Raw genomic sequence first — 23,959 nt, forward strand, 5'->3', positions numbered from 1 at the left:
TGTATGTGTGTATGTATGTGTGTGTGTGTGTGTGTGTGTGTGTGTATGTGTATATATATATATATATATATATATATATATATATATATATATATATATATATATATATATTGGTGGGGGAAAAATCTTTCTTAAATTAATTCAGATAAAATATGGTGAAAGCTGTTATTATCTGGTGTTAATCATGGTGAAAATTTGTCAATAATAGTTGGTAGTAATATATATTTTATAGTACATTTAATATACTTATATGTTCATGTGTGGGTATTTATCATAGATTCTAATCCATTGAACAAATCTAATGTAAACCAATGGTGGATTGGTGCGTGGAAAATCAACTGAGAGAAATAGGGGAACTAATTGCAAACTATTTTATTATTTCATTATTTTATTTTATTCAACCAGGACACAGCCTAACTCTGGGTGACCCACAGCATAAAACCAAATATACAAAAGCATATTGATATAACCAATATGGAGAGCAAAACAAATATGCCATATACCTACAAGAGTTTCCAAACACCACAGCCCAATACTTGTCCTGCAATGCCATGTCTACTAAGACATATGTCTTTTCCAATAGATTAATGGTTTGACATAGTTTATTTTACCAAATCCATTTTTATCTTCTTAAAGAACTAAATCATTAATCTGAAGATCACAGCTAATTTATGTTCCTGTTTCTCTATTTTTAAAAATATTTTTTAAAGAAGACATATAAGCTATATCCCCAATATATTTTTAGTGAAAATATAAATCTCTGAGCTGAGCTGATGAACTAATCACAGGGGCATATATACATTAATACACACAGAACTAATTAACGTTAAATCTTTCTGGAAATTGGTATTTGATTTAGGAAATAGCAACCTTATTGGGATTATTTAATAAAAGCATTGTCCATAATATTTATATGTAACTTGAAATCTGTATTCCTGGATAGGCTGAGGATGCTCTTATTCTTTACAATCTTCCAATATAATAAGCCAGATCAAAGGTAAATTATCTGAGGGGAAATCTCCAAAAAACACTTTTTTCACTAAATATATTTATATGTGCATGCATAGGCTTGTGCTGGAGTGAGATATTGTCATGTAATTGTCAGTAAGGAGTGTGCTTTTTCCTTCTCTGATTTTATTCTTCAGCAGTGAAAGTTCTTGCTTAATAGTGCCTCAAATCTGCCACATTCAGAACATTATTACAAACTTTTTATACGATGTTAAAAAAAATTAAATATGAAAAAAATGTTGCAAAGTAAAAAATATAACCATGCTTATTGACCACAGATTATTCCAGTTAAGGTGATAAAATTAACAAAAATACCATGGCAGTATTATCCTTATGAAAACTTGTGGTTAATATATATCCCCAATCCCTGCTACCGTGTTTCTCCAACAATACGGCCTCCCCCAATAGGAAGTCCCAGCATGTTTTATAGGCATAAAATCAAATTAAGTCCCTCCCCCCAAATTAAGGCCAATATTAAACATGCGAAATGGGGGGGAATGACGGGGGGGTCTTGCTGTTAGGAAGTACTTTTGTTGCATACCCAGATATTGTGCTGCCTGCATTGACTTCGGCGTTGGAGGGGCACTTCTTATCAGGAGACTTTCCACCACCATTGCTTTCCCTTCTCCCCTTGCTGCCGTGGCGTTTAGAGCAACGCTGCAGCGTTTGACACAGCCACGTGCAGCCAGCCAGGGCTCCTCCCTGCAACCGGAGCCCGGCGGAGACACTCGGCTTCAGGTGCTCCTGTCACCGCCTTCCCTTCGCCTTCGAAGGCAAAGCCAATTCTTTTAAAAACGATGCCCTACTACCGGTACAAAAAAGCCTCCCCTCCCCGAGAGGGCAGCCCAATCCCACATGGGGAGGCGAATCTCCCAGGGCTGCAGCTCAGGATCAGCCCACCCCAGGAGAAGCACCCAGCCTCCATCCCTGCCTGGCGCCAGGCAGAGCGCGAAGAGCTTTGCCTGGGACGCCCAGTGCAGCTGACAGGTGGGCCCTCCTGCCTGGTGGCGCTCTCGCCAAGGCAGCGAGCACCTCCTCACCAGGCCCTCCGCTCATCCCACCAGGGCCACGCCAGAGCCGTGTTGGCTGGGCAGAGCTGGGAAAGTGAGCCACGGGTGCGCGCCCGCCTGCCAAGCGAAAGAGCCGGGCCGACCCAAGCTTGGCTTCCTTCCCAAGTCCCTCCAGCCCAAACCTGAAGGGGCCATCGGGAGAGGCTGCCCAAGGCAATGATAGCACTGCTTCCCTGGCCGGCGGGTACAGTGGAGAGAGCCCGAAGCCGCCTGTCCTTTCCACCCCTCGCCCAACCCGTCCCCATCCCCACGCATCTCCAAATGCACTGGCAGCTCCAAACGCTGCAGCAGCACGAGCATCGGACAGAGGCACTCACTCATTGGGGCTCAGCTCGGAGGAAGACGTGGCACAGGCTGTTGCCTTGACTTCCTATCCACGGATGGGTGGGCGCTATCACTGCCTCGGGCGGTCCCTCCCGGTGGCCCCTTCAGGTTCGGGCTGGAGGGACTTGGGAAGGAAGCCAAGCTCGGGTCAACCCGGCTCTTTTGCTTGGCAGGCGGGCGTGCACCCACAGCTTGCTTTCCCAGCGCTGCCCAGCCAGCATGGCTCTGGCACAGCCCTGGCGGGATGAGTGGAGGGCCTGGTGGGGAGGTGCTCGCTGCCTTGGCGAGAACTCTGCTGCCAGGCAGGAGGGCTCGCCTGTCAGCTGTGCTGGGCGCCCCAGGCGAAGCTCTTCACGCTCTGCCTGGCGCCAGGCAGGGATGGTGGCTGGGCGCTTCTCCCAGGGTGGTCCAATCCTGCGCTGCGGCCCCGGGAGATTCGCCTTCCCACGTGGGGTTGGGCTGTCCTCTTGGGCAGAGGAGGCTTTGTCGTACCAGTAGTAGGACGTCATTTTTAAAAGAATTGGCTTTGCCTTCGAAGGTGAAGGGGAGGCGGAGACAGGAGCGCCTGAAGCCGCGTGTCTCCGCCAGGCTCCGGTTGCCCTGGCTGGAGGAGCCCTGGCTGGCCGCGCATGGCTGCGCCAAACGCCACGGCATTGCTCTAAATGCCGCGGCAGCACGGGGAGAAGGGAAAGCAACAGTGGCAGAAGGTCTCCCATTACAAAGTGCCCCACCAACGCCGAGGTCAACATCCAAGCTGTCACTGCCTACCTGAGGATGCAAGGGGGGGAATTAAGTCACCCCCAAAAAGTTGGCCTAGCTGTTTTTTCGGAGGTCAAAAAAAAAAAAAAGGCCTGGCCTTATTTTGTGAGAAACACGGTATTAAAACAGGGGTCTCCAAACTTGGCAACTTTAAGACTTGTGGACTTCAACTTCCAGAATTCCCTAGACAGCATGGCTACCTGAGGAATTCTGGAAGCTGAAGTCCACAAGTCCTAAAGTTGCCAAGTTTGGAGACCCCTATATTGAAGGAACCTCTTAGCAGGTTAACAACATCATCTGTATCAACAGTTGATGAAATTGTTCATTCATGACTTGAAATGTTGGCAACATTTACTGAGCTCAGGTTTGGAAATCCTGAGCCTAAATCATATTTGCCTTAGTATTACAGACAGAATTTAGATTCTTCTAAACTACGAATGAAAATCTGAATAAGATTTCTTGATAGAGCTTCAAAAGCATATTATGTTCAAATGGAGAAATTTCTTCAATAAGCTTACATGGGCTTAGATCAGGAGTCGCCAACCTTTTGGACCTCAGGGACCACCAAACTCATAATTTTAGATACCAAGGTCCACTAACCGGTTCTCTGGGTGTGGGCTTATTTGTGGGTGTGGTTTGGTGGTCATGTGACTGGTTGGGCATGGCTTGTATGTAAATATTATAAATATTTATATAAACATTGAATTATTTTATTTAAAAAAGAGCAACTTTTGCCAAAATCAGGCAAAGCAGGCAGGCAGATTGAGTTGCTCACAGAATCAAAGATTCATTCAGAGATTGATCTATCTGCCATCGGCTAGCTCAGTCTCTCAAATTTGCTTGCCATGAGTCTGCACTGAATTTGCTTGCAAACAAACTTTCAGTCCTAAGGGAGGTCCGGCTGTACTTAAAAGCAGAGCTGAAGATCTAAAGACTAGCTGGAAAGCAAGAAATCCAACCATTTTCTGCTTCCTAGCTAATCTAAATCTCCCGGCACAGAGAACAGATGATGGTTGGAAAAAGGAAAAATAAAAATTTACCAGGCAAGTTTACCGGGTAAGGTGTGAGTGGGCAGGGAGGGTTCCCGTGGGCCATGTGGGCAGCGCAGGCACTTGTGTTTCTGCGCAGCCTGGATTAATTGTTTTGGGGAGGTGCTCCGGGGGTGAGATTTCTCTGTGGCCCACCAAAATTTTCTCACGGCCCACCAGTGGCCCACCGGTTGGTGACCGCTGGCTTAGACTGTCCCATGAGCAGTCTGTTATAGTATGCTGCTTTTGGACACACTACCAGAATTTGACCCCATCTATATGACCTTTTCCAGTTTTCCTACGAAAAGACAACAGGGTTATAAATATAAATCTACATAAGATTTTAGCACTAATATTTTGCAATAGAGAATTTTATGCCAATGTTTTTTTTATTGAAAAACAAAACACATTTTTCTAAAAAATGCATGTCAATTTCTTTTCAAGATCATTAATTGACAAATCACATCTTTTCAGAACCAAACAACTCTTTGATTTTAGGTCCATGGTTATAATGAGACTCTGATTTGGGCTAAGTAACAGAAGCTGATGATTGAGGGCAATAACTAACCACTTTGTACCCTGCATACAAAAACCATAAAGAGAATGTACTAGCCTTAGGTGTTTTTTTAGAAAATATTGTGCCCAGAGTTGTCTATTTTTAATGTATATATGTATTGTTCTGTTCCACTGAGGCAGATTTGGAAATCAAACTAGAAACTTCAGACTCTACTATGATGGAAAACACTTTGTCGGAGAGAAACGTTTTGAGTCTATCCACGACCTGGTGACAGATGGATTGATCACCCTTTATATTGAAACCAAGGCAGCGGAATACATTGCCAAGATGACCATAAATCCAATTTATGAACACATAGGATATACAACTTTAAACAGAGAGCCAGCAAACAAGAAACATCCTGTGGCTGTGAGAGATATAGTTGATGGCAAAGATTCTGCGGGAGACAATGACATAGTAGAAAAAAGAGTAAGTAATTCATTTAAAGTTATACTTTTCCAAGTCTTAAAAATATTTCATCATTTAATTCATCTGCCTTGAACGACAGTAAATTCTCCTGCAGGTTACTGAAGATGAAAGATATACATATGTAATCATATGATAAATAGAATGGGGAAAAATTGTTCATTCTGACTGCTGCTTTTTTAATCACAAAAGCTACATTTTCCTTATTCTTTTTTCTCCTTTAATACTGTTTTATTAAAAGCATAGGATATTGACAGAAACTGATTTTAATAACTACTTATTAAAAATAGTAGAAGTAAAGGTGTCCAATATCATGAAGGAAAACTAATACTACTATTCGTTTGCCATCAAAGTACAATAGATCCAACAGGACGGGGTTTCAAAATAAGAATTTTTAAAAGCAAAATGCAAATACAGGTAGTTTTTGACTTAATGGCCATAATGGTGTCTGCTCATTACAGTAATGAGTCTTGATGGTCATAGAGCAGGTCACCACATGACAGACCCAATTTTATGATTTTTTTTGCCGCAGTTATTAAACAAATCACCATCATTATTAAATGAATTCTCAGGTTAATAAGCAAATCCATTGTGTCTGCTATGGGGCATTTTTGGCAAAAAATATCGTAAATTATGATGATGTGACTATGGTACATTGCAAATGGCCGTAAACACAGGCTGGTTGCTGAGCACATGAAATGCTGCAACACAACTGCAAGGGGTGGGGCAGAGCTTCAGGGCCAAAGTATTATGGGTGTTTGCCCCCTCGAGTTACTTATAAAGTAATAAAGGTGGGATAAAAAATCAAATAAATAAATAAGTTCAGCGACCTGGTTGACAAGTAGAGACCAATTTCCAGGCCAGACAAAAGGTTAAATTAAATGCCAGTTTGCAAATCTTTCTTTTCATTCTTCTTCCAGTTCAATGAAACACCCAGAGGTTGCCCACTAATAAAAACTGTTAACCAGATATTAGAACTAAGGTTAAACAATTAAAAGACAAGTGAACATTTTGGCTACTCTACTAAAAGGGGAAGAGGACCAGAGCAGCTCCCCAAATAAATGTCTTACATCATGGACTAGGAAAAGCTCTTTGTGTGCTGGATATCTAGATACCTTCATAATTGGAAAGGTGATCCTTTGGAATCGTGCAGATGTAATTAATCGGCTATTTTTTTTAATATAAGAGGAGATAGGCTTAGCTAGCAGATCTGTGGAGGTGGCCAAAATTTTGTGCTGCAGAGATTACAGATTAACAGAGTTGGAAGGGACCTTGTAGGTCATCTAGTCCAACCCCCCCCACCGCCGCCCAAGCAGGAGACTCTACAGCATTTCTGACAAATGGCAATCCAATCTCTTCTTGAAAGTCTCAAGTGATGATCTCTCACACAGACACAGAGAGACAGACAGACAGACATTTCTCTGGTATTTCCAGGAACCAAGCAAATGCTTTGGAAACATTGGAACAGACTGTTTGTAGGAAGCTGTTGCAGGTCCTCCTTGTCGAAGAGATCTTGCCCTTTATTTTTCTTTTGTTCTACTACTAACCTCTTTGATGGTTTAGAGTCTTTAGACCTCTAACTGATGTGGGAGATATGGATAACACGGATACCTGGCTAGCATATTGACTTTTCACAATTACTCTTTTATTAAATAACTTTTACAAATGTGCTTTAAAGCAGGTTTGCTTATTTCTGCAAATTATCTGCACATCCTCTCAACACTTGTCTACTTTGGGCCTAAAATTATTGCTCCTTGATAATGGGGCATAATTTAGGAGAGATGCCCCAATGTTGCCTTCTTTTGACTAGCAGTTCCAGCATCCAAATATGACAAAAACAAAGCCACATAATATCTTTCCTTCAGTCTTTAGAAGCAGAAGGCATGTTGCTTTGCCAGCTGCTTCAAAGGGATGTCTCAGTCAGAGCTTTGCTGAAGTGAAGACTCCGTCAAGGCTCTGCCCAGCCCTGTTAGCTAATTACGAGACACCTTTATCTTTGAAGCTACTTACATTCCAGCTCTGCAGCACCTTGCAGTCTAGTCAGCTTTGCATTGTTTGTCAGCTGCTTCAAGCGAAAACCTGTTTCATCAAACAGGGGGCTTTGCTGTGTGGGAGGGGGGGAATGATCTGATCAGGTGTTTGTGTGTGTGTGTGTGTGTATCCCTGTTTAGCATAGTCCCGAGGCCTAGGAAAAGTCAGCCTTGGATCTGGATTCGTGTAGAGTTTAATCTGGCTGTTTCTTATTCAGAGAAAAAGGAGGACAAAAGGGATGCTGCCACTTAAGAAGGAAAAAATATTCAGCTGCCAATACCTTTCTGATGTCACTTGTTTTCCAGGACTAAAGTCAGAATAAAGTGGGATGGGGTGAGAAGCAGTTGTCCAAATCTGATTTGTTACAAATGCATAGAGCTTTCAAATAGAACCAGAGTGCTAGAGTAGGAAAGGCCAAGTCCAATTCTTGTTCATGGTTTTTTTCTTTTAAAAGCAGCACCCTACTGCAAGACCCTTCAACAGGACACCTTCTGTGCATACAGAGTTTCCCAATATAATTTCAAGTTCTTGGGGACCAAAGTGTTTGATCCATCAATTACCTTCCAGGCAGCCGTAAGAGCCTAATGTTCTTCCTCCTCCGTCAAGTAAGGGTATTTAAGAGCCTATCGACATATTACACAGGCTCTCACCTGATCCCCTTGAAATTCAAGCATCGAGATAATTATTTGAGAGAAGGAAGTGACCATTTCATATTGATATCCCAATAGGTTATGACAGTTGGTGCAGTTGCACCATGTATCTAGGCAACATATTATTGACATGCACTGCATCAGTTTCCCATATTACAGGAAGGATTCTTTTGAGTGCATATGGCCTTCTGTTTTCCCACTAGGCAATAGAATCTGTCTATGGAAGGCAATCATAGACTTGATGTTTGTAAAAAGTAATAGGACATAATCATTCATCATGTTGGTTGATGACAACTTAAGATATCATTTAAAACAATAGCTGTTGGCAGAACAAGATCATTTCATTTGCAGAATGAAGATGACAGCATAGTGACAATTTCATACAACACAGAATGGATAATTTTATGTATGCATTTATTTGGGGAAGACCAGCCACTCACTAGCAAATGATAAATTGACTGACGAAATATAAATATTCAAGAACAAAACAGATAATTTTACTTAAACCATTTTAATTACAATAGAAATATGTTATCCTAGTTAAGGTCATTTATATGCTTGTGAAAAACACTGCAAAAATTTGATATGGGTGAAGCATCTTCACAGGAAAAGATGATATTAGATCTGTTAAATTTCATGGCATTTTTTAATAATAAGCCCAATTCCCTTGTTTAATTTGCAGCAGTTCACTTTGGTGGACATTACTGTGGCTTTCTTGATTTCTGCACATTCAAGATGATTGTGTTAAAATTGCCATGTTATATAGGTGTAATAAGGAACATTTTCAATTTGAATGAAATATTAATTTTTCAGAATTGCACTGAGTCTAGATTGAATTACTGCTCCAGGCATACATACATAAAGCACTAATTGCTGCATTTCTATTTCTAAAGTCCCCAAACCTCTCCCATCTCATATCATCTTCAGTTTCTGAAATTATAGCACACAAGTAGAACAAAAACTGTTCACTTTTATTGTTTCAAATTAATGACTTCACAAATACATACATACATACATACATACATACGGAGGGGGGGAGAGAGATTCCATCTCTTGCATGTACAGATCCATACTCCCAACATTTTCTTATAACCTCCTTTCTTGCTTATGGCTTTCTGCTATAAGGTCACATTATTTCTGAATTATTTCCAAGCCTTGTTCACACCTTGTGGCTTACCCTCAGATATCTTGTGTAATCTCATTTCATTTGAAGCAGATTTCAAGAGAGTTTATAAATAGAGATGACCATCATGGGAGTAACTACTAAGAACCTAATATTGGTTCAAGGGCAAATAGTTTGAAAAATGGATCTGGAAAGGAAAAGTATCCCCATAAAGCAGTCACCGACATTTTAAATCTTGGGCAAAGATTTCACACTCTTTCACCAGCACGTTGTTCTGGTTTCTAACTTGATTTTTTCATGATCTACTTAGCAGCATGAGGTTGAGCCTATCAATGGCATATTCAGCCTCAGGGTGGAATCAAATTTGAAGAGAGCCCCTACTAACTAAAAAAAGGGAAGAGTTTGACTTTCGTCAATTAGGATTTGTCCCGCAGATTCCATAGGCTCAGATGCTGTTTCGTAGGAGCTGATTTTGCTATGGTGTAGTTGTACACCTGGGGAAGTCTTGGTAACAATGAGTTGCTTCATCTTAGAAAAATTCCACTCAAAACTTGTACGTTTCTTGTGAGAAAGTGGAGCAAATTCTTGTTAGCTTTGGACTAATCTTTCCTAGATTGATGAAAGAACATCAATCTTTCCTTTCCTAAAAAATTTTTATTTGCGTTTTCACAAAACATAATACAACTAAAATTTCTTTTTTTGAGAATAGCATGGTCCCGGGTTATCACTTCTCCATACAGAAACAAATTCAATTTCATATTCATCTTTGTGTTCTATTCCATATCTTATTACTATTTTAACATTTTCTCAATAATTTTTTCCCTTCCCTTAGTTTTCTCAATCTTACTTTAAATTATCTCATTCCTTTCTAAATTCAATTATATATATATATATATCTTTTTCTAAGTTTCAATATCTTTCTAGTCATTATATTTATACTTTTGTCTGTCCTGTTTCAATTTCATATTTTCTTTTCTCATTAAACAAAAATTTTCCCTGTAGTTACTAATTGGAGTATGACACCTTTGTATCTTTTAATTTTTATTCATTCAACTCTTATTTAAACCTCAATTTATGCCTTTACAATTATGACATCCAATATAACACATAACTTCCAGTCCAGTTCTGCTTGGTACATTCTTAAAATACACACTAAGTTCTTAAGGAGAAAATATATATATAACAATAATAAATAAAATACTTATTCTATTCCAATTCGGCTCTATCATTAATGTTAGTTATAATCTTTGATATCTTTAACATTTCTTTTCAATAGATTATCATACTTCTAGGAACACTTATAATATTTCCATAATTTTTTCACGTTTCTTTCATATTCCTCTTCACTTAAATTTTTATAACACATTTGTAATAATTAAAATGTTCCCTTCCTTTCCTAATTTCATTCTCTCATTCTCTTTATTTCATTTATTTATTAAACATTCCATTCCATTACAATGAGTATTTTATCTATCATTTTAATCACATTTGTTTCATATTTTCAAAGTTCATTTCTATTTCTAATATAACGATACTATCTTGTGTACCCTTGCAGAATCCCCCTTTCAATTGGGTTTTCACCCATTATTTCTGTGTCTAAATAGGCTTATACCCTTAATCCTTGTACATTTTCCCTGTTTCTCTATGTCCTGTTTCTGTCCTTTATAATTTCTTTTCCTTTCCATCTTCCCTCTCTTCTTCTCCCTTCCCTTTTTGACCACTTCTCTTTCTAATTCTGATGCTCTCTTCTGTAATCCTCTCTTCTGTTTCTTCCTAATGTTGTAATTACTTTTCAAACTATTCTTTTTTGGGGTTGTTTTTTCAGATCTTAAATTTTTCACTCTTTCCCCCCCCTCTTCCTTTCTTTTCCCCACATAGAAATACTTGGTCATTGAAGATGGCTTCTTCTTTGTCCTGCCCTTCTTGTTCTACAGGCATTTCTTGTTGTTTCTCATAATTCAGGATCTCCATTTCTAAAAATTGAAATACGAAGCCAAAAGAACCTCTTTCTTCTTGTGCATCTTCTTTTTATTTTTTAAGTTCCATTCTCAATTCTTCCAAGAGTGATACCATTTTTAAAACTTTTAAACAACCACCCAATTAATTTTAGTCCTTTAGCTCCAATAGCCAAAAATCCAAAAATCACCAAGTAATCCAAATAATCCAAAACTGTTTCTTCTTGCTTCTTTTTTCCACTTTCTCTTCCTGGGGTTCTCTTATCTTGGTACAAAGTTTCAGTTAAAATGTATCTTTTAGGAACCTTGTTAAAGTTTCACTGTTAATTCCTTTTACTTCCAGGTGGTCTCCTCCATTTTTCCAGATCCCACCCTGTTTTTTTTCCTTCTTTTAAATTTTTTTTGAGAATCTAGAAATCTTTATTATCCCTTGGACATTTTATTTTCAGCTTAAATACCTGTTAATGTCAAAGTGGATTTTTGCCAGTTTCTTGCTTAAATTTCTTAGTTGTCAATATAGGGAAGAAAAGAAAAAAACCCAAATCCTTTCCCTTCCCTCTCTCATTTGCCGCTTCAAAGTTGTCTTTGGGAACAATGTTGTTCTTTATAATTCAAATTCCAGGGTACCTTATATTGTTGCTTTTTCAATTCGACCTGGTCAGCCAAAACTTTCTCTTCTTATCTTCCTCCTGCACATTCTTTTCCGCTCGAGTTCTTTTTTGAGGTGGCCATTTCTGCAACCGCCTTCGGGAAAGGGAGTAATGGCCAGCTCGGGAGGAGAAATGCGACTCTCCCTCTCCTTGACCTGCTGGTGGTCCCCCCCCCTCTTCACCACCTCTACGGGGTGGCTTAGCCCCGAAACCAGCCAGCTTGGGGCGCTCCAGCAGCGAGCACAGATCAAAACTGTGCACGATTGCAGATTTCAGTCTGTTGCCGAAGAAGCTCAAACCAGAACCTCCTTACTGGGCATTGTTGAGTTCAATTTTTTTAGCATTCTCTAGATTTAATTTTCAGAATTCAGAAAACATTTTCTACTAATAAGATAAATATGATTGAAGATAATCATATCTAAACAAACAGAAGGAAAAAAACCAAGCAAAATATAAACATAGTTTTTGCCATTGGAATAAAGGAACCTAACAAAGTATTTTATAAAGTTGCTTTAGGTATTTTTAAGTAAATTAAAACACACAACCCAATTACATAAATACCTTGGTAATAATTTGCTAGTTCCTACTTATCAAATTAGAAAATAGTGTATTATCCTGAAAAATGAGGGCAATTTTATGAAACCATGTACAGAGCTAGATAGAAGTATGAATGTGGTGGAGAAATTATGATTACAACCAGTCTCTTCTTTTATTACATATGAAAGATGAGTTTTACATCTTACAGAAAAGGAATGTCCATATTGGATTGCTCAGACATTAGGATGTATACACATAGTCTGCTAATCACATGTTTTGAACAATGGGTAGAAGTTAAGGGTCAGTGTCTACAGACTCAACCATGATATTCTGTCTGCATCACATGCAATCCACAAATATGCTGTGTGCATATACCTAATTTGCCAGCTACACTGAGCTGAAATATAAATTCCCAAATAGTTTATATATACAAACATTCAAGTTTCTAATATTTGCATTTAATTAATTAAGGGTTCAATTAAAAAAAATCAATTATATGACTTTTAATGCTTTTAAAAAGTTATATAACAAACACCATCTGAAAAGAGACAGTGTCCCTTCTATTATGGTGGAGGTATGAATTCTTCTGCTTGTCCTTATATCATGTAAAAATAAAGGAGAAATTTTGTTGCAGAACTGATTGGAGATTTCACAGTTCACAGATATTAAATCATACAGACTTTACAAACATTTGAGGTTACGATGGATGTCTACAGAGCCATTTATGACTTGGTTTCAATGATCCAGTAGCCACATACCCCTTGTGGTTATGTGATCACATTTTAAGCTGGCTACATTTACAACTGTTTGCAGCACCCCATAGTCACATGACTCTGATTGTGGCCTATTTTTGCTGTAAGCTGGCATTTAATTCCAGCTTCCAGCAAAAAAATACCCATTGGGGAAAACAGGCTAGCTTAATGACCGCAGAGTTCACTTAATGGATGCCATAAAAATGTCATCAAATCAAGCATAGTCATATGGTGACAGCTTAATGACCACCACAATTTACAACTGTAATTCCAGACTTAATTACAATCATAAGTTAAGGACTACCTGTATTGACCATTTTTTAAAATTGGTTCACTCTGCTGTGCTTTACATAATATACTACATTAGTTATAAATGGTCCAGGAATGCTTATCAGTATATTCCTGGATATAGATGAAGAATTAAGGAATGACAAACCCTTAGACTTCCACTTATAACTATTCTTGGGGACAAAGATTAATTTAGAGATGGGTATGCTATTTAAATGTGATCTAGATTGGGTGCATTTTGTGTTTACATGTGTGCACAAATACAAAGATTTGGTATGTTGTTTTCTGCTTTGTAGTCTTGAGCGGCATCTTAAAATGAGGAAAAAAAGTATCATTTGACAAAAGCAGATTAACTCTGCATGATTAGAAGTCTCTGACCATGATCAGCTTCTTCACATAAGAATCCTATTCGCAAGACAAAGCTCTGAAAAGCACATGGGTTGTTGTTTTTTTCATTTAGTGACCACATTGCAACAAAAAGAACTTGCTTCTGTTTGCCCGGTTGATCTTTCGGATCTCTGTGTATTACAGCTTCTATAAAATCTAAAATTTTCTTTATTAATATATTATCATCCCATTTCTGGCTATTTTAATTTCTTTTGCTTGCTTGCAAAATAAAGTATCATGCTGCTACCCTTTCTTCTTCAGCTACTTGGAAATGTATATCCCTTTGAGCACCTGGGAACCTATTGACAAGTCTGGGGAATTTCAGTCAAGAGTCATTTTTATATATTTAATTTAGCTAAATATATATCAAGTAATGTCAGATTCCTTCTTTCTCATTTTTTGAAAGTATTAAGAATCATTACATAATGGCTAGGAAAACCACGGTGAGGTACTTTTTTTTATAACAAAAGGACTAATTGAAGTGCAAGAAAGGGCTGTGAATATCACAGAAAGGGTATACTGTAAACAAAGCAGAGGAGATGACTTCATGTGTGAAGCTATGAATAAGCTAAGAATAGTTCTATTAAATTTCATGTAAATCATCCATATTATACAAAGCTTTTCAGCTAGGTCTTTAGTGTTAGTGCCTGAAAAAAGTATACTGCAATCTCTTTAGTCTTTAAATGGCAGAGATGCCATTTTCTAATGATGTATGACTCATTTATTTCTCATAATCTTCCTGATGATTTATTTTTTTGTTCTTTCTCTTTTGAGCGAACAAGATAGCCTTATGAGGGAGGGGGAATGAGAGAGTTGAGTGGTACGCTGCTTAAATTCTTCTTCTGCTTTTTCATTGGTTACATATTCTCCTAATCTAACCAATCCTGATACATTGCTGCCAGTTTAAGCCCACCTCCCACCCCCACCCCCCTTGCTAGACTGAGGTTAGCAAGGACCTATTAACTGGAAACTGATTATATGCAGTATGAGAACATCTTTTGATACAAAATCACAATCAGGATGGTTGAATAGGAGAGAGGGGAGCCTAGTTCTTTTTATTTGACAATTACTACATGAATTTGTAAATGGATGAAGACACTGTGGCCTGTCTTTTGTTAACAGTGACTCTTGCTATTCAGACCTACAAGTTTTCAAGCTTAAATTAGAAAGCCTTTTTTTTTTTACGTCTGCTGCAAATGAAAAGAAACTGTAGCATCAGCACTGCAATACTTTCTGCAATTTGACTTGGGGGGTGATACTGCTTTTCTTTTGCTTTAGTTCTGTTTGAAATAATTACCAAGAGGGTTAGGGTTTTGTGCGGTGATTTTTTTTTTTCTCCCCCTGTGTGGGATATTCTTCTCTCCTGCCTCTTTCAAAATGCCCTCCAAAGAGTCTTGGTCAGGGCAAAAAGCTAATAGAGTTGCTGTTCACAACTTGAAACAGGAGAACCGTCAAAGAGATTTATTGATAGCAGCCTTGGGAATGCGGCTAGGCTTGCAGAAGTCATCTGTGACAATCTGGCAACCTCTTAAACTCTTTGCTTATTCACAGCTGACATCCCTTGTCAGAAGAGCAACTCTGAAAGAAAACGAACACATTCCAAAATATGAGAAGGTTCACAGTTTCAAGGTAAGATGCTCAACTGCATCATTATGCTTCTAGCCGGTCGTATGTTGAAAGCTTGTTAAGAAATTTAATGGATTTGCATGTCTCTGTGTTGTTCTTAGGCTGAACAAAAAGTCAAATTTAATGTCTTACACATAATATAATGTAAAAGGCATCAAGCTTGATTTGCTACAGCTGTTATATATTGCTCTGTTTTATATGTGTGTGTGTGTATGTGTGTGTGAGAGAGCGTGTGTGTTATATATTGCTCTGTTTTATATGTGTGTGTGTGTATGTGTGTGAGAGAGAGAGAGTGTGTGTGTATGTCTATGTCTATATATATATATATATATATATATACACATATACATATATATATACATATATGTATGTATGTATATGTATGTATGTATGTATATATATATATTATATATGTATATATGTATGTATATATATATATATATATATATATATATATATATATATATATACACACGTGCTTATAAATGCAAGCTATTCGGAAATATTTTGGCAGATTTCCTGGTAGGCGATTTTATATTTTCTCCCTAATACTTAATCAAACATTTAGCCCACTTCACTATAAACTCTAAAATAGTATTGAGTACTGAAAAAATATAATCTGTACATCTCTTTCTTAATTATTTTTCCTGTCTATTAATTAATCATTAATATTGAAAATGGCACATTGTTATAACCATTCCCTTAAAGCTGGTAAAGTCTTAAGGAGTCACTGAATACAGGCTTTGCTTGTTTGGTTTTTACTTATTTTTCTGTAGTCTATTGTTATTCTACTTCTCTTTTTTAAAAGTGACATTCTTCCTGTTATTGGGGAGAGATCTCTGAAAAAACTATGCTTTTTAGTGTTTTTCATTGAGCTAATGGTGTTGTAAGCATTTGTTGTACCCATCTAATTAACTCTTAATTGAATGTGTGTCTGTTTAGTTTGCATAAGTTATTATAAATAGAACAATCAGTTATCACTGGAGAGGGAATACCACAGGCAATCTCATGTTCTAAAAATGCTGACCATAATGGTGAGGATAACAATTTAGCCAACATCGTAAATTAAATCAAATCTCAACTTTCCTTCTTTTAGAAAATGCTCTGCACTCCATTTTGCCCACTCCAACTCCTGTCCTAGCCTTTCAATGTGTTTACAAGAACTCCACCTTCTACCATGTAACATGAATTTATCAAAAGATAGCAAGATATATAAGTAAACACATGGATGTACCTGATATGCATTAATGTGCCTCATATGTATTAATGTCTACAGAAAGAGTGTCCAACCATGACAACTTTAAGACCTGTAGACTTCACAATTGTGGAGAATATTTGTAGCTCATTGTAGATTTTGGCGCAAACATATCAAATTAGAACCAGCATATGAACCAGTAAGATAATGGACCATCCGAACTACCAATCAATGACAGAACCAACCACCCCCTCACCAGTTGAATTTCACACCTTGCAAACAACCAGTCATGCAAACTACTGACCACAACACCATACAGGACCTTTATAAACAGAGAAGGAAACTGAACAGGACACTTCACCCTAAATTCCATTGAAGATGTTACCTAGTGTGGTAATGAAACGTCTGGGAATTACACAGCAAGCTCAGAGAACAAACTGCTGCCAAAACGTGTAGATTTCAATACCCAGAATTCTCCAGCCAGCCTCGTTGGCTTCAGAATGCTGGGAGTCGAAGTTCACAAGCCTTAAAGTTGCCACAGTTGGACACCCCTGGTCTAGAGGGCTTCCTGATTTCAAACTTCGCTGTATCAGGAAGCTGCTTAGTACCGTTAGGCAAATCACACTTAGTTATTTCCCCCAATCATAATTGGTAACATGTAGAGAATAATATTGCTTTAGTATATATGATTATTTTAAGGATTTGTAATCTCATGTTGAATATAAAGTGCTTTAAAACCTGACAGAATTACACATGTTGTTGGTGTATTACCTTTTCAGTTAAAAGGATGACTGCAAAAAAAATAAAAATCCAATTTGGGACTAATGCCCTTTGAATTTCTCCAGTGCTGTTCAAGAGATTTAATGCCAAGGTGGCCTTTTCTGCTAGGAAACTCTCACCATACCTCATACCACCATACTATAATTAGTTAAAACCAATCAGCATTAACTTCCAAATCAAAGTGGGAATAATGAAGATCAAATTGATACAATTTTTGAACAAAAATCCTGTTAGATTAATGCTACAATTGTCAAAGCAGTCTCCTGATACAGTTAAATTTATGAAATCTATGAGAAGAATGGAAAACAGAGGCTAAAAACATGGTATCATCACCTTTGATAATTGTTGTCATGTTTTTGCCTCTTACAACTCAACTTTCCCCAATCTGATAATCTCCACATGTATTAAATTTATACTTCCTTTATCCAGCCAGTCTTCTGAAGCCCATCATATATTAAAGGCATTAGGTTTGTGAAAGCTATTTTAACCTCTTGGGCTGTTTTACAATATTTCAAAAAGTTTTATTTTAAATGAATGCTAAAATTAGAAAGAAACACTGCAGCTTTTTTTTTTAAATCTCCCTGGCAACCAAATAATATGCTCCATTTATTTTTAATGGCAGTTTGAATAATGCTTCCTTTGGCAGATCTTCAAGGGAGTAGAGAATATCACTCCACTGATACACAGGAGGCATTATCACAAAAACTGCCCTAGGTTAACTGTACAAATTATGATCGTTCATAGTGAAGAGTGAGTCTCTAAGGTGTGGAGCTTGGGGACTCTATTACAGTACTCTTGGGAATACTGCAATCCACTTTTCTCTGGGGTAAAAAAAGGCAAGAAATTAAAAGCAAATAGCAAGATGAATTTGAACCTAAATAAATAAAACCAGGTCAAAACTCATTTAAATACAGTAATGCAGTTTTCTATAACCTGATCTTATAGTATAAACAGTTTATATAAAATTAGGCTCCCTGGCATGTAGAATTATTATATAGAGTAATGTTTAAACACTTGGAAAACATCAAATCACGGCCCTGCAAAAGGCTCCATAAAGATCTTGGCATGTGGTATTTGTTATATAAGTGTGTGTGTATATTTCCTGTGTAAACAATTCAGCCAGGCCTTTGTTGGTGAGCAAAGTATGTTTCCACATCCTTTCCTTGAAAACTGGAACAGCCTGTAAGTGCTTGAAGACTTAAGCACTTGGTGGGCTTCCCAGGGTTTCAGGGCATGCCTGTGCATGCATGTGTTTCTAGGGTAGCACAAAGCAGAGAGGTACTCATCGTGTGAATTTTCAGAAGCCTGATAGTGGATGTGCAAGGTACAGTCTGCATAAAAGGATTAAAAGTTGGTCCTTTGCAAAGAAACTTGCAAAAGTGCTACCCTCCCCCCAACATTGTTCAAATGGTATCAACTCCTCCATTGGTTCCTCCATAAGCCTGGCCTGTCATCAGCATTATCAGGGACCTTGCTTATCAGGAAACTAAACAGAGGAGTTTCTGCAGGACGGACACCATTGGGACAAAACGGAGAAGTGGATGATAACCCTTGAATGGAGGTCCAGGTACATACGCACACATTCTTTTGATTACCCAAAATGAACCCATAAGCTGTGCTTTAAAAAGTGAGGGTGGTTTTGAGGGGGTATTTGACTTTTTAAACCACTTTTTGAGCCATTTGTCACCCAGAATTCTCTCCTTTTGTCTTAACTTATAGGTAATAGTCTCAACAATCTTTTCAGCCTCAATTGTTCATATAGAACATGGGTGTCAAACTCAAAGCCCATGGGTCGAATCCAGCCTGCAAGATGTTTAGATCTGGCCAGCTGGGTCACCATAGAAACAGCGAAGGACCGGCCACAGTGCCTCTGCCAGTAAAATCGGAACTTGGGAGGACCACTGACAAAGGGTTTCAGGAGGCCATTACAGCCAAAAATGGAGCGCCTGATGGCTGCACGCAGACCTCCCAAACTATGTGTTCACTGGCAGAGGGTTGCAGGAGGCCGTTGCAGTCGAAAACAGAGCTTGGGGACCCATTTTTGCTGGCAGAGCACTCGGGCCATCACAGGTGCCCCCAACACGAGTGACTTTGAGCTGTCCATTCCCACCCCAGACCCCCAAGATCAAGCACAACCCTGATGCGCCTCTCAATGAAATCAAGTTTGACACCCCTGATATAGAGCAATTGGTAATTACTACTCTCTGGAATGAGAGCACAAGACCACTGTAATAGGTTCCACGGGTAATGGCCCTGTGAAAAGTGTGTGTGTGAGGGGGACAGACAATCCCACTGGAGCAAGCTCTGTGGTGACTTAATTTCCATTTTCCTTCACTCAGTAATGTTCTTTATCCGATTTTAGCTAGCTATTTCTTTCTGAATTTCAAGCTGTTTTGGGGCCCCAGCTCTTCAGGTGATCCAATCAATTGGAATGATCTTACATATCAGTGACAAAACCATTAAAGGTGTTCTTGTTTTAGTCCAGATGCTTTTCAATCATTCTTCACAAGGTTAAACTGAATGCCGGATAGTTGGAATTACTTTTAAGGTATTTATTAGCTGTAATTGTTTGCATCTATGCAATTTAATCTGAAAGGCTTTATATTGGTCCCTTACAGTTTCAGTTCTTCCGTTAATTAGTTTATTAAAGAACTCCCAGAATCCTCAGATACAATTCTCTACAGCCCTTTATGAAATGAATTTTGTAAAAGGATTCCCGAAGGATTTTTTTTTTATGCATATACTTATGCCTGTATAGACAATCCTATTTCTGGGGAAGTGCCTGTAAGGCAAGATGGCACTATTTACCGCTTCATTTCTTTATTTATGTGTATAACACAAAATAAACATTCGTGTATAACACAAAAGAACATTCTCCACTGCTTTCCCTCTATTCCAAGATAGTCAAAACTGTGAAAATGGACTTCCCCCTCCCTGCAATTAGCTAAAACTTCTGTGTTTATCCATATTTTTCTTGGTAAATCTGTCTTTGACAAATCGATGCTTTCTAGTCTCCAGCCTTTGCATGCGCATGGCTTTCCATGTGAGAAAGTATAGAAAGATTGCACTGAAGCAGCCAAAGCTCTTGCTTCAAGGACAGGATACGGTGTGTCACAGCCTCTTGTCTTCAGCAGGTGCTTTTTTTTCCAGATTAGCTAGAGCTTCATAGCCAAGCTCATTCTATTCATATTCAACTATGCAGCATCTCGTAACTATATATTTTGCTACCTTCTGGCACTTTTTTCTTGATTAAAATAACTTGCAGCCTATACGCGTAGTCCTCGAGATATTTCTCTCTCTGGGCACAATGAGAATATATCTGCTGAACAAATCTCCTCATTGGTGACAGGAAAGGCATCTGGCCAGTAAACACTCTGCTCGCTCCATTCAGCTGCCCAGATTACACCCCCAAGGGGTTAGGGGTCATTAAAAGAAGAAGATAATGATGACAGGTAGTCCTCAACTTACAACAATTCATTTAGTAACCATTTGAAGTTACAACGGCACTGAAAAAAGTGACCTTTTTTCACACCAACCTCCATTGCAGTGTCCCCATGGTCATGTGATCAAAATTCAGGCGCTTGGGAAGTGACTCACATTTATGACCGCTGTAGTATCCCCGGGTCATGTGATCACCTTTTGCGACCTTCTGACAAGCCAAGTCAATGGGAAAACCAGGTTCACTTAGCAACCCTGTTAACCAATTTAACAACTGCAGTGGTTCACTGAACAACTGTGGCAAGAAAGGTCATAAAAAGGAGCAAAATTCGCTTATCAAATGTCTCACTCATCAGCAAAAATTTTGGGCTCAATTGTGGTCGTAGGATGAGGACTACCTGTATGGTTTCCTGTATATTCTGCTTTAAGAAAACTCTTTTCAAGGGTGGCTAAAAAGTGCATCTGAAAACATTAGCATCATATAAACCCAGCAAATTCAAGTGCCTCAGCTACACTGGACATTACAGTTTCTACACTGCATTGTAAAACACCATTTATCCTTAAAAAGACAGGAGAGGGATTCCTATCGTTTTCTATTTCCTGTAGTAGTTTTTTGGTCCCTTCAGTGAAATACAATTGCTGCTTGTTCCCATTCCTGCTGACACATTCAATACCTACAGGAAAGCCATTAAGAGCTTCTGGCCAGGAATGAGTTAGAGTTGCAAACAAACTTTGACTGTTTGACATTCAGGTCCGCACTCTCCTTTCTGATAATCATGCAGCAGTGAAGTCTGCCAGGTGCATAATGTCCTCAGTGTCCCCTGAACCAAGCAAGTTGTTTAGCCACGATTCTGGGCAACTTCAAGAGACAGGCTAGCTCAATCTTGCCTGAAAGAGGGAAAAGGAGCACAGAAGAGTCTTGCTGAACTTTTTTTTTTTCCTGTTCTAACAGATTAAGCAAAGTATTTATTATACTGCCAAATGCTGATTATTTTAAAACAAGAATGTGCACCTTTCTCTGAATCAAGAACTGCATTTAAGCACTGAGCTGCATACCAGGGACTGCACTCCAAATTGGGGGGGAGTTGAAGCAAGAAGAAATACCAAAATTGAGTTTATATCATTTCTATATTATTTTAAAAAATACAGTTTGCATTATTGTTGTCAACGATGCATATAATGCTTTACTGGTTCTATTATAATTTAACAGCATTGTTTAAAAGTTTCTGGATATCATATCCAAATTTTTTAAATGCACACAGAACTCAGTTGTTTCAAGTTCAGCATAGGGTTTTAGATCAAGATCCCCTGAAAAATTAAGTTTTTATATCTTCACATGCACCTTCTTTGAGACTGCTAATCAAGTTTCTGTTTAATAAAAATCAATCTTTACATTTCTGCCAATCATTTGGGAAGTATTTTTCATCTTTTGTTCCTTTCTTTTCTCATTTATGAGATGGGAGTAATGTTTTCTTCATAAAACGTTCACTTACACGTGTTCTATTTCTGCTTTAAACATTTCTAAAATATTTATGTGAGGAATGATAGCACTCCATTTTCAAAAGCATGAATAATGCATTGGGATTTAGGCTTCTGTGCTGGTTTGTAGAAAAAAAATAAGGCCAGGAGTTTGGTAGGAGCTTGGCTCTTTATTAAATATGGAAGAACATGGAAGAAAATGGATTGTTTTCCAGCATTTTGGCATGTTTTGAGCTGGCTGTAAAAAAAACCCTCACCCACTCACCTTATGCTCTGTATTATTGCATTATAGCTTATGCCGTGAATGTAACCCCACTCTATGACAGCTTTGGGCAGAAGACAGCCCAAAAAGTAGTACTGGCCCCTGGGTACCTCAGGAGATTTCAGCTTTTATTTAGCCACCGGCTCTTTCTAGTTTTCTCCTTCAACCTTCTTTTATAATGCTCATTTGGCCTCGCTCTAATGCTGCATAGCCAATGAATCTGACAAGGCTTCCACCAAAAGACATCCAGGGCCACCAGTGTTGTTTTCTATATAACTGCAGATCATGTGAGAGTAATTTTTCATCTCTTGTCCTCATTATTTGTCCTTCCTTTTCAACCCAGAGATTGTATGAAGGAGATTAAAGCTGCAAAGGCAGAGTGCGGTAATCTTATCTAAACAGCTGAAAGAAAAACTGGTACCTGGAAGCATTAATAAAATTGCTGCCTTGGGGAGATGGAAATCTCAGGGTATTATCAGGAGGAACATATTATTGTTTGCATCCACTGGGTGCGATGTGCAGACCAGGTTTATTCATTCTGTGCATAGTGTATTTTAAGCAATGACTGTCTCTGTAAGTCTTTTTCAGGAGTTGCAAGTACATGTCAGAGCTGGCTGTGTTAAATCCCTATATCTGACTGGAAGATATTTATTCGGTGAATATGAAAACATGGACTAGATCAGGTATCTCCAACCTTGGCAGCTTTAGCACTTGTGGATTTCAACTTCCAGAATTGCTCAGCCAGTCATGCTGTCTGGGGAATTCTGGGAGTTGAAGTCCACAGGTCTTAAAGTTGCTAAGGTTGGAGATCCCTGGACTAGATAACCTATTTAAGGAACCTGGAGGAGGATGAACTCTAGAAAAAAGTTTTGACCCTTCATACAGTGTAGGACCTTTACTTCCATCAGCCCTAAACAGAATGGTTGTCAGTCAGGGGTGATGAAAGATGTAGGCCAAAACGATCTGTTAGCAGTTTTTAAGTTCCTCCAGTACTATGTGGGATGCTGGTCTCCCACCCCAAAGGGTCAGAGATTGGGGTGTGGGGAGGGAAATCAGATTTTCCCCCATCTTGGTTTCCCTTTCCATTTTCACTAGGGCTAAAACCAGAAAGAAACTGTGCCCCAGACCAATTTCCAATGTAAATGCTGGACAATATGCCAAAAATATCTGAGTATAGTTTCAGGAAAAGAATGCTTGATCTCTATCATCTTTTGTTATCCAAATGAAATATGAAATATTAACAGTAATCTCTTTCCCGCCACACTCTTTTTGTTCAAGTTTAATTTGGCTTCTGTTCCTTTGTGCTATAATTAGTTCCTCACATGCAGGACAGGAAAACACTCCATTCCCTTAGGTACTATAAGAGCAAAGATAATCTCAAGTAGTAGCACCCCGACTCATAATCCTAGGTCAGAAAAGCAGGGAAGCATAAAGCAGGGTGAAAGCTTATTAATCCACCATCTTGCTATGAATGAACAAAAGAGCCATTCTAACAATCCTACAGCACTATTTCTAAAACATACAGAAAGTCAGGAAGGATGCTAAAATAAATACAGATATCTCTTCTGGCTTATAATGGTGGCACGTATTTAATAATAAAAAGTCCTTTTTATCTGTACAGCAGTGATGCATGAT

The 23,959-nt window shown here is 38.6% G+C and overlaps 1 protein-coding gene across 1 annotated transcript in view; it reads left to right on the forward strand.

Annotated features, from left to right (window-relative positions):
* CHN1 (chimerin 1) overlaps window positions 1–23,959 on the forward strand; it is a 109,787-nt gene that overhangs the window by 67,834 nt on the left and 17,994 nt on the right. The window contains exons 6-7 of the mRNA XM_026697028.2: window positions 4,886–5,174; window positions 15,096–15,173. Coding sequence (XP_026552813.1) covers window positions 4,886–5,174; window positions 15,096–15,173 — 367 coding nt within the window. The remainder of the gene's footprint in view (window positions 1–4,885; window positions 5,175–15,095; window positions 15,174–23,959) is intronic.

This window comes from Pseudonaja textilis, chromosome 1 (assembly GCF_049901715.1).
Source record: "Pseudonaja textilis isolate UNSWEBS1 chromosome 1, rPseTex1.2, whole genome shotgun sequence".
In the NCBI taxonomy this organism is placed as follows: Eukaryota; Metazoa; Chordata; class Lepidosauria; order Squamata; family Elapidae; genus Pseudonaja; species Pseudonaja textilis.